The following is an 11387-nucleotide window of genomic DNA, read 5'->3' as shown; positions in this document are numbered from 1 at the left end:
TGATGAGAATAACATCAGACCATAGGGCTTAAGTCCTGGCCCCTGGTAGGAAGGAGGGTTGGGGAAGAGCCAGCTCCACCACACAATGCCCAAGAGGCCCAACCTTGACTTTGGGCCTCCTTATCTCCGTCAAACAAAAAACCCTACACGTCCTAGGGGGTCTCAGCTCGGAGTCTGACCCCAGGTTTCGCTGGGACGAAACGGTCTCAGCCTGGGTGAGAACGAGATCTTCTGGGGCCACGCCCTCCTTTGGGGCAGCGGGGGGCGGTGCCAACTAAACCCGCGAGTGAACCGCCCTAACTAGTTTGTCCCTGAGGCCGTCTCGTAGGCGACGCCCCGGCGCCCGGAGTCCTCCCCGCCTCCCATTGCCATGGCTGCCGGTGGCGGCGTCGCTCCTGCCGGCGAAGGTCTGCGTTACGCCGAGTATTCGCCGCCGGCGACCAAAAGGGCCGATGCGGACATCGACCACGGACTGGTGAGTTCCGCCGGCCGTTCCCGCCCGTCTCCGGGCCTGCCTGCTGGCACCCCGCGGACTCCTGTAGGCCGTGCGTCACTCCTCACCCCTCTCTCCCTTCCGACGGTGGTAGTCCCGGCGTTCACGTCCTTGTCCCACCCCCTCTTTCGTGCGCCGAGCTGTGCTCCGTGCCGGGCGTGGACGAGTAGGCGTGTGTAGTCTCTGTTCCCTCAAGGAGCTTACAGTCTTGCGGGGAGATAGACCAGGAGACAGGCAGTTGCAGATACCGCGTGGTAAGTACGGTAGGATGGATTCGCCGATCACCTATCATCCTAGGTAGGATGGATTCACCTATCGCCTAGAGTGGACCCCACTCCAGCCTTGCGGGGGTAAGGGGTGAAGTCAGAGGAGGCTTCTTGGAGAAAGACGGTTAAAAACTAAGATCTGAAGAATGAGTGGCAGATAACTCAGCGAAAGGAAGAGGAAAAAGTGTTTCAGGCACCAGTAGTAGTGTCTACAGAGTCGTAAGCCAGAGAAACAGGGCCCAGTTGGAAATTGCAAGTGGTTTCTTCAGGCTAAAATGCAGAGCTGGGAAAAGTTAAGTGTCCAGTAGAAGCATAATGCAAGTCACATACAGATCTTTAAGTTTTCTGTAGCCATTTTTAAAACGTGAAAAACAGGTGAAGTTAATTTAATTATCTTTTTAATGTTTATTTTTGAGAGAGAGAGAGCGGGGGAGGGGCAGAGAGAGAGGGAGACACAGAATCGGAAGTAGGCTCAAGGCTCTGAGCTGTCAACACAGAGCCTGATATGGGGCTCGAACTCACAAACCGGGAGATCATGACCTGAGCGGAAGTCGGATGTTTAACCGACTGAGCTACCCAGGTGCCCCAGGTGAATTTAGTTTTAACAATGTATTTTATTTAGCCCCGTGTATCCACATTGATATTTTGACATGTAATCAATATAAAATTGTTGAGGTATTTTTTATTTGTATCCTTTTTTTATTGTACCAAGTCGTTGAAACCCAGTGTGTATTTTACAGTAATGGCACATCTTACCTGAGACTAGCCACATTTCAAGCGCTCAGCCACATGTAGCTAGTGGCTACATTATTAATCCGTGCAGTTGCCAGATATAAGTGGGGGCTAGAACATGCGAAGTATCTGATAAAACACGTGAACAAGTTAGGATATCCTGAGGGCAGTGATACCATTTTGATGAGCTTTAAGCAGAGAAGTGACAGGTTTGGCTGTTGTAGAGTTCTCTCAGGCTTTGTGTAAGAAGAGTGGAAGAAGTCTAGAAACATGGCTGTTTTGTTTCTTTTTCACGTGGCATTCCATGCTGTGCCAGCCTGCGGTGATGTAGACCTTGCCTTTAGATGCACAGCACTTAACTGTCCCATACCATTTGTTGACTACTGTACTATGACATTTTTTATGTTGACCTGTCGTTTTCTGGTATTTTTCTAAGTTTCCTAAGAGCAGGGACTGGGGATTTTCTTCTAGTAACCGCTCACTTTGTGGGCACTCAGTTATCCTTACTTGATTAACTGATACATTTCTGGAGCGGTCAGATTGGGCTTGCCTGGGAAGGTTTCCGGAAGCAATGTGTTTTCATTCAACAGACACTTCTTGAATACTGCTAGGTGCCAGTTATTATTCTAAGGCCTTGGGATAGGTGAGTAAACAAAACAGGTGAAAGTTTGAAGTAGTAAGCTCTGAGCTCTTACTTGTTTGAGTCATTTCATACCACAACCTTGGGAGTAAGGTTCTTTATTCTCATTTAAGAAATGAGGAGATTCAGAAAGTGGTAAGTAGGGGCGCCTGGGTGGCTCAGTTGGTTAAGCGTCCGACTTCAGCTCAGGTCATGATCTCACGGTTTGTGAGTTCGAGCCCCGCGTCGGGCTCTGTGCTGACAGCTCAGAGCCTGGAGCCTGCTTCAGATTCTGTGTCTGCCCCTCCCCTGCTCATGCTCTGTCTCTCTCTGTCTCAAAAATAAATAAAAACATTAAAAAAAAAAAAAAGTGGTAACTTACCCGAGGATCATTGTCATAATAAGTAAGGGGCAGACCTAGGATTCCCTCTACCCTTCCACTGTGACTTGCTGACTTCTTAGAAATAAGGCTTTTTGAGGGTAATATTCAGTCTGTGATGTAGACCGGGTAAGTTCTTAGGTAGAGGAATCTCTTTATGGAGAATTGTAGAAATCTCAGTACTGGACCGACTTGCAAGGCAGTTGGCAGCTCTGGTATTTTGAAGATAGAAGTAATATTGGTGATCTTTCACATCTGTAGGTACTTCATTTGGAGGAGGGTATGTGTAGAATTTAAGATATCAGTTAGATGTCTTCAGTAGTCCAGGCACATGAAGGCTAAAGTGTGGGCCAGTGATTCTAAAGTGATTCCTGTCCTACCTAGTGCCCCCTTTTTTATAATAAATATTTTGTAAAGTCTTCTGTAATATCCTAAAATGATCATCATAGACAATGAAATATAGTCATAAAAATAACTTTTAAAAGTCAACGCAATGCAGGGCACCTGGGTGGCTCAGTTGGTTAAGTGGCGTCTGACTCTCGTTTTCAGATTAGGTCATGATTGCACGGGTTCGTGAGATCAAGCCCCGCTTGGGATTCGGTCTTCGCTCTCTCTCCTTCTCCTTTCCTCCCTCCCCGTCTCTCAAAATAAATCAATTAAAAAAAAAAAAAACAACCAATGTAGTGCTTTAATTGAAACATAAAGGTGAAATATTTTATTAGAAAATAACAGGTTTGCTATTTAGGTATGTAAATGCTCAGACATGATTATATTAGAAGATAAAATGAAGTAATCAATTGCTGGCATATTGCAAAGAATCACTATGAATGTGACAACTATAAATGCAGACTGATTTCACATGCATTCTGGCATTTCAGATACCGTAAGGGCCATCATCCTTGGCAAACTGATTTTTCCCAAATTGTTAACAATGTTTGGTAAAATTTTGAACACAACAAAGTGGATGCTTCCCTCAATTTACATAAATAATAGTTGCACTTCTGAAAAATTTGGTCTTCTTTAAAATAGCACAAAAACGATATGTTTTATATATACTATATTATAAAAGTTTAGACTAAGATGATCATAAATAAACTTTTCACCTACTTAATGCCCAGCAGATCTTTTAAAATCCTGAGGGATGCAGACAGTTCTCTGTTATACAGGGTTGTCTTACACATTTTAGGACTTCTAGGATGAATAGTTCCCCATCCACCAAATACCCTCCGTCCTATCCAAATGATTGTGACAACCAAAAGGTCCTCACAGATTTTCAAAATGTCCCTAAGGATCTGTTCTGCTTCTGTTGGAATCATTGGTCCAGGTAATGACCAATGATGTGTTCGAAGATAAGAGAACTGATAGTAATAATTTTGGGAGAGCTTGGAAGTACTGAAAGTGATGGGAAGCTGACAAAGAGTAAGTGTTAGGAAAAAAGAAACAACCCAGGAGTGGGACATGTGGGTAATCTTAGGAAATAAAATAGTAAAAAATAAAATATCAAGGAGTTGAAGAAGAAATTTTTTACATTGTTTCTTAAAAAGATCCAATTTATTTTAAAGTTGTTGAAATATACTAAAGCAGCTGTAGATGTTAAATAACTCTTTCTCAGGTAAACTTCCCTTTAGAGACTAGGAATTAATGTGCAATAACCAGTTTAGGAGATTAAAAAGATAAAAATATAGGCAAAAATACCCATGTCATACCTTGAATAAAATAGTAGCTTAAAATTAATTCTTTAATAGAGGTCATGGTCAGATTTTGCTTTGTAGCAAAACTGATTCTTATGAAAAAGTAGAGAAGGAACTTGAATCTTAGGAAGAGAATATTACCAATTTTTAAAGCATTTTGAAAAAAACCCGGTTTGTATGAAATGATAGCCTTCAGTTTTCAGTACTTTCCCAAAAAGCGTAACTCCTAGTGTCAGTAGCATAGTGTAACATGTAATTAGCCACATACACATTTCAGTATAGGCCAGCTTGGAAACGAAAACCTATCAAACATGTAAGTCATTAACTACTTATTACCAAAACAAATCACTTCTAGTATTTTTCATCGCAATTTGATTAAAATGTTTACCTTGAAGCTTCCCTTTGAAGAAATCACATGACTTACATATTGTATATCCATATTTTTAATTTTATCTGATTTTTTCCCTCACTGTTATCATAAGTGGAGGTTAACTTTATATGATGAGAGGAGGCTGAAATCTAAGCTCCATGGGCAGGGACTTTGCTTGCTGTCTGTGTTTTTCCAGCATTTATAATGGTGCCTGATATGTGATAAGCTTTCCAAAAAGAAATTGCTGAATGAATAAATGTTATTCTGGAATGGGAAGGAATGGGAACTATTCTCTCAGTGAATGGAGTTAATACGAATTTCCACTTGTCTCACCACTGAGTCCTACAAACCAAAATACAAACTTCAGCTGCCTAAAATGTAGCTTATTATGTCCTCTCCCCATACGAGCTGATTCTCTTCTTTCCCCTATCGTGAACAATGCCATTATCATTTCTGGTTTCTTCTCTATCTCCAGGTTTCTTCTGTTAGTCCGTTATCCTGATCTCTGATTTCTTCCTCTGACCTTGCCACTGCTATTCTGTTAGTCTTTATCATCTCTCCCCTGGCCTATTGTAATAGCCTTTAAAAAACAGTCCTCTTGGCTTCTGGTACTTTATCCTTTTTAAACTTCACACTGCCATCGGTTATTTTTATAACCTTTTTTAAGTGTACCATGGTCCAAACTTTCCTCAGGGTGGTATACAGGGCTTTCTATCAACTGACCCCCAAACAACTTACCCCAACCCTATTTTCCATTCCCCACACTGCACTGGACCCTGTGCTCTGACTTCACTTGTGGTTTTCTCCTGTCTGAAATTCTTTGCCTGGCAAACTCCTGTTCATTTTGTAAGACTCAGGTTACTGATGTGAAGCCTTGCCTGACTCAAGTTCCCTTTCCCTAGTAATGTTTCCTCTTGTGTACTTCCTCAGAAAGTTGTACAGTTTTTTGAAATATTTCATCTCTCAAAATTATTCATCGTTGGGGTGCTAGGGTGGCTCAGTCAGTTAAGCATCTGACTCTTGATTTCGGCTCAGGTCATGACCTCACAGTTTGAGTTCAAGCCCTGTGTCGGACTCTATGCTGACAGTGCAGAGCCTGCTTGGGCTTCTCTCTCTCCCTCTCTTTCTATGCCCCTTCTCTCTGCATGTGCACTCTCTCTCTCAAAATACATAAATAAACTTTAAAAAGTTACTCATCTTTGTATAAGCACCCAGGCTGTGAAGTCTTCTGAGCAAGAACTTTTTTATGCTTCTGTGATTGCACTTTAATTGACCCAGGGTGGTCACTTAATTGTTTATTAAATAACAGCTATTAACTTTATTACTGTTGAGTGACTTAAACATGAATGTTTGATTCTGACATTGATGAATGTGTTTTTTCTGTAGGATTTCTCCTTTATGTTAGCCTCTGAGGGAGAACAGGAGTCTTTGTCTTACTTAGCACTGGGCCTGGTGCATGCTGAGTAAATGTTTGTATATGTATATGGTAAATGCTAAATAAATATTTGTGGTATGAGTGAATAGTCTCCATCTTTACTCTCTGCATCGCCAGTTCTGCCTCTTTCTGAGGCAGAATGATTTTTTTCCTTCTTAATTTCCCACTGGTACAGCTATTGTCTAACTTGAACTTAAGTGTTATAGTCTCCATAGAAGTTTCAGCATTTTATAACACTTTCAGGCAACTTATATTTATTGAGAAGGTTATTTACTGCTTATGCTGTTTTGGAAGAATAGAATGCCTTAGGGAATTAGTAAACAAATTTGATGCTCTTTTTCCCCTCCCCCAGCAGTGGCAGCTGTGATGGAGTGAGCTGTTTTCCCAATTTTCAGAAATACTTGGATTCATAGTAGTGGAACATTTAATTTTTTTGGTTTGTTTGGTTTTTTTGTTTTTTTCTGGTGAAGATTTGAAATTAGGTGACAGTAACAGATACCAGACTTGACCCACTTGTTGATTTGCTGGTATTTAAATAGTGCTTCTCCTTTTTGAAATATGTCTTTTAAACGAAGATTAGATAGCCTTCATAGGCAGGGACCAAGTTTTAAGGATCCTCATTCTCTCAGCTCTCAACATAGTACCAGTAACCTGGTTACTGCTCCATAAATTTTTATTGAATGTTTAAATTAGCAATTGAATGAAAACAACTGGATAGGAAAAAAATAGAAGATGAGAGAAATGTTTTATAGAATTATGAACTGATAGCCCTAAGGAATAGAAAAGAATAAGATAAATGAGACTCTCTTGTTTCACTTTTTAATGGTAAAGAGAGGGCTAAAATATAAGTAATAGTATGTGTAGTCAGAGTATACATAATACTCTGACTTCTGATGTGCTTTTCCAGGTTTTGGTAATTTTATTGCTTATTACCTCCAATAACACAGTCTCCAACTCTGTTTTTAAAGTTTGTCAATTCAGTTTAATTAAAAAAATTTGGGGGGCGCCTGGGTGGCTCAGTCAGTTAAGCGTCCGACTTCAGCTCAGGTCACGATCTCGCAGTCCGTGAGTTCGAGCCCCGCGTCGGGCTCTGGGCTGATGGCTCAGAGCCTGGAGCCTGCTTCCCATTCTGTGTCTCCCTCTCTCTCTGCCCCTCCCCCGTTCATGCTCTGTCTCTCTCTGTCTCAAAAATAAATAAACGTTAAAAAAAAATTAAAAAAAAATTTTTTTTGAACACCAAATATATGGAAGCTATATACTAGATGTCTGTGGGGAGGATATGGATAAACCAGGATTGCCACTCTCAAGGACGGATGTCAGCAAATTTATTTTGTAGAGGGCTAAGTAGTATTTTAGGCTTTGCAGCCATAGGGTCGCTACTACACTACCGAACTCTGCCATTGTAAAGCCAAAAGTAGCCATAGATAATCCATAAATATGGCTGTATTCCAAAAAATATTTATTCCAATAAAACTTTATTTATCCAACAAAATAGTTGGAGGGCCGCATTTGGCCTGTGGGCTTTAAGTTTGCCTGTCACTGCTTGAGAAGGTAAATTGGATCAAATTTAAATACCTAATGCAAGACCGATTCTATTAAGTACTGTCCTACTTTAAACCTCCTAGAAGAGAAAACATGGGCAGCAATTTCTTTGATATTGGCCTTAGCAACATGTTTTAGATATGTCTCTTCGGGCAAGAGAGACAAAAGCAAAACTACCTAAATGTGAGATATGGAGTCCCATTTTATTAGGTAAAGTACTGAGGCTAAGTGCTGTAGTAAGTACAAAGATGAATCAAACATGGGTTTCTCCTCAAGAGCCTTGAAAAATATCTCATTTTTCGAGAGAAGCTAGAAAGAGAGAAAACCAACTGTAGCTTATATTAAGGGGGAAAAAATAAGGGAAAATATGTTGGGATAAGATTGTGGATATACCTGAGTGGCAGGTTAAGGAACGAGTACCTTATCTATAGGCTGTTGCAGTTTTGTAGGAGCTGTGTGATCAGTAGTGGGCTTCAGGAAGATAAAGCCTAGGGCATTGTTCAAGAAGGGTAGAGGATAGAGAAGCAGAAGAGGGCAAGACCAGTTAAGATTGTATTACAGTGGACAGTCCTCTGGAGTCTAGAAGCCATAATGGCAGCTGTAATAGTGGTGGTAGCTAAATGTTTTGTACCAGGCATTAGGCTAGTTCTTTAAATGCATGAAGTAATTTAGTCCATGTAATAACCCTGTGAAACGTAGATACTGTTATAATCCCCCACTGATGGATGAACGAATCAAAGCTTAAAGCAGTGAAATAATTTGCCCAGGGCCACACAGTTGATGTGTGGATGAGCTCCAAAGGTGTTCTGCTTTCTTTTCTTTCTTTTTTTTTTTTCAGTTTTTTTTCTTTTAATGTTTATTTATTTTTGAGAGAGAGCCAGAGCATGAGCAGGAGGGGGGCAGAGAGCAAGGGAGACACAGAATCCGAAGCAGTCTCCAGGCTCTGAGCTGTCAGCATGGAGCCCGACATGAGGCTCGAACTCACGAGCTGGAAGACCATGACATGAGCCGAAGTCGGTCACTTAACCAACTGAGCCACCCAGGCACCCCGGAATTCTGTTTTCTTTACTCTGCCTTTACTCAAAATATATTCCATCTCCATTGCCCTTCAACCTGTCTGTGTCCTCAAGGTCTAACTAGGAAAACAGACACATTTAAATTATGTAAAACAAAGGAAATGGAATGTAGAGAGTTGGTTTTACAGGTGAAGGAGTTGTTGAGAAGATGGGATTGTGAGGCAGTGCAGAGGCTGAGAACAGGAAAAAGCCACTAGCGCTCTCCGGCTGCAGGGTCAAAAGGAAGAGGTGTTTTCATAACCACTGTTCTGTAACTAGACCGTGGGGGTCTGTGCAGGAGGGAGCTGGAGCCTCGGGACGCTGCTGCTGTGAGAGCTGCTACAAGGCAGAGGAAAGGGGAGACGTACCGTGGACTTCCCTTTTTTCCCACCCTCCTGTCTCCCACCATTGAGCCCCATTCATCAGACTCAACTGGAGCCAGGTGACACAGGAGCCTGCAGGACTCAGCTCTCCTCCCAAAAGAACAGAGTAGGGAAAAGCCGGGAAATGGATCAGTGAATGCAAACAGGTCTGGGACCAACACACTCACTTTTATCTATTTTCAGCTGTAAGATGATTTGAATTTCACAGATGTGAGAAATTTGAAAGCATAGTCTCCTACAAGCAGTGTTACCAAACACTAGTTTATAAATGGTGTGTATTCCCTTAGCCCACAGGTCTATGTAACTCACAGCATAAGACAGAGTATTTCAGGAACTCCATTTTCACTGTCTTATGTGCTCTGAATGTTATCTAAATGCTGTTAGGGATTCAATAAACATTATTAGCTTTCGTGAAAATCTAATCACATATAACATTTTTTTTCTTTTAAAATTAGATGTTTTTTCAACTACAGTTTTAGATTTACAGAAAAGTGAGAAGAGAGCACACAGAATCTCCATGTACCCACACTCAGTTTCCCCTTTTAACATCTTGTGTTAGTATGGTACATTTCTTATAATTAACAAACGATTGTTGCTTCATACATTATTAACCAGAGTCCCTACTTTATTCAGAATCTCTTGGTTTTTACCTACAGCCCTTCTAATGTATTCCAGGATCTCATCCAGGAGATCACATCACACGTAGTTTTCATGTCTCTTTTGGCTCCTCTTGGCCGACAGTTTCTCAGACTTGCCTTGTTTTGATGCGCCTGACAGATTTGAGGAATGCTATTCCGATATTTTGTAGTGCCTCTCCACTGGAATTTGTCCATATGGAAGGCACGTACTAGAAACATGATTTCTCACTATTTAGGTTCTCCTTGAACTAATCTGATGACGTAGTATTTGTCTGGTTTCTCCACTGTAAAGTTAGCTGTTTTTTCCCCTTTCCCTTTCCCTACTGTACTTTTTGAAAGGAAGTCACTATGTATGGCGTACATTTAAGGAGTAGGGAGTTATGCTTCCCCTCCTTGAGGGTGGAGTTCTTTATGAAAGTATTTGGAATTTTTCTGCACAGGAGATTTGTCTCTTCTCCCCCATTTATTTATTTATTCCATCATGTATTTATATTGGCCTGGATTCATGGATATTTATACTTTGGGTTATAACAGTATTGTTTATTTTGTTGTTTAAATTATTCTTCCTTCGGCCTTGGTATCTCTTTCAGTTGGTTCCCATATACCTTTGACATACCCCATTATTGTGGAGTTTTTTTGAGCACTTCCTTACTTCTGGCACTATAAGGCATTCTAGGCTTATTTTGTATATTTCTTGCTCCTGTCCTAGAATCAGCCATTTCTGTAAGAAGCCTTGTGTGTATAACATTTTATCTCATGGGAAACTTCATTCTGGGTCACAACTCTGGATCCTAATAGTTTCATTTTTATCCTCTTACCCAACTTGTCCCCATTTTCCTTATCTTCCTCTTGTGTAGCTGATGAAGTATGATACTAAAAGATTTCCTTGTCTTGGAGTAAGTGGCTTTGCTTTTAGTCCACTAGAGAATGTGGCATTTCTCCTACAGCTTCAGCAATGCACTTTTTTGTTTTGTTGGTTTGGCTTTATTTTTGTTTTTCAATATCTGCCAACAGAGAGTGTCAGGGGATTGTGAAATCAGAGAGAGAGAGAGAGAGAGAGAGAGAGAGAGAGAGAGATTCATCAATTGTTCTGTATTTATCATTATATTTCAAGTTTGTTATAGTTTTACCAGGTCAGTGAACAGAAGTGCCTATGTCCAGGGATATGGTAAAATATCACATATTCCTCTAAGTAATTTATTATGGTCTTCCAGAGAATAATTCCACTTCCTTTTGGTATCTCTGGAATTTCACAATAACTATCATCACCATCACAACTGAAAAAATAGTTTTGGGGGTGCCTGGGTGGCTCAGTCGGTTAAAACGTCCGACTTCTGCTCAGGTCATACTCTCCTGGTTTGTTAGTTCGAGCCCACATCCGACTTCTGCTGTCAGCGCACGGCCCACTTTGGATCTTCTGTCCTCCTCTCTCTACCCTTTCCCCCGTCATGCTGTCTCTCTCCCTCAAAAATAAATAAACATTAAAAAATTAGTTTTGTATAGCAGGCATATAGAACTGAGGAGATAAGAACTAAGCCAGCCATGAAATCAGTTACAGATGGTACTACAAACAGCACTTCTCCCCTCAAATACTGCCTACATACAATGATGTTACAGTTTTATTCACCAAAAACTTTATTACTATATAGTATTTAATAATATTTCTAAATATATGGTTTTTGTAAAATTAGTAGATTTTTAAAGAGTAGATTTATTTATTTATTTTTTTTAGAGAGAGAACATGAGCAGGGGAGAGGGACAGAGGGAGGGAGAGAGAGAGAGAG

The 11387-nt window shown here is 40.8% G+C and overlaps 1 protein-coding gene across 1 annotated transcript in view; it reads left to right on the top strand.

Annotated features, from left to right (window-relative positions):
* Positions 1–325: 325 nt before the first annotated feature.
* DNAJC15 (DnaJ heat shock protein family (Hsp40) member C15) overlaps positions 326–11387 on the top strand; it is a 68633-nt gene continuing 57571 nt past the window's right edge. Inside the window, exon 1 of the mRNA XM_049647456.1 lies at positions 326–475. Within this exon, the coding sequence (XP_049503413.1) occupies positions 371–475 (105 nt within the window). The 5' untranslated portion in view covers positions 326–370. The remainder of the gene's footprint in view (positions 476–11387) is intronic.

The sequence above is a fragment of the Panthera uncia genome (assembly GCF_023721935.1).
Source record: "Panthera uncia isolate 11264 chromosome A1 unlocalized genomic scaffold, Puncia_PCG_1.0 HiC_scaffold_16, whole genome shotgun sequence".
Lineage (NCBI taxonomy): Eukaryota > Metazoa > Chordata > Mammalia > Carnivora > Felidae > Panthera > Panthera uncia.
Note: the sequence above shows the minus strand (reverse complement) of the source record. Positions and strands in the feature narration are given on the sequence as shown.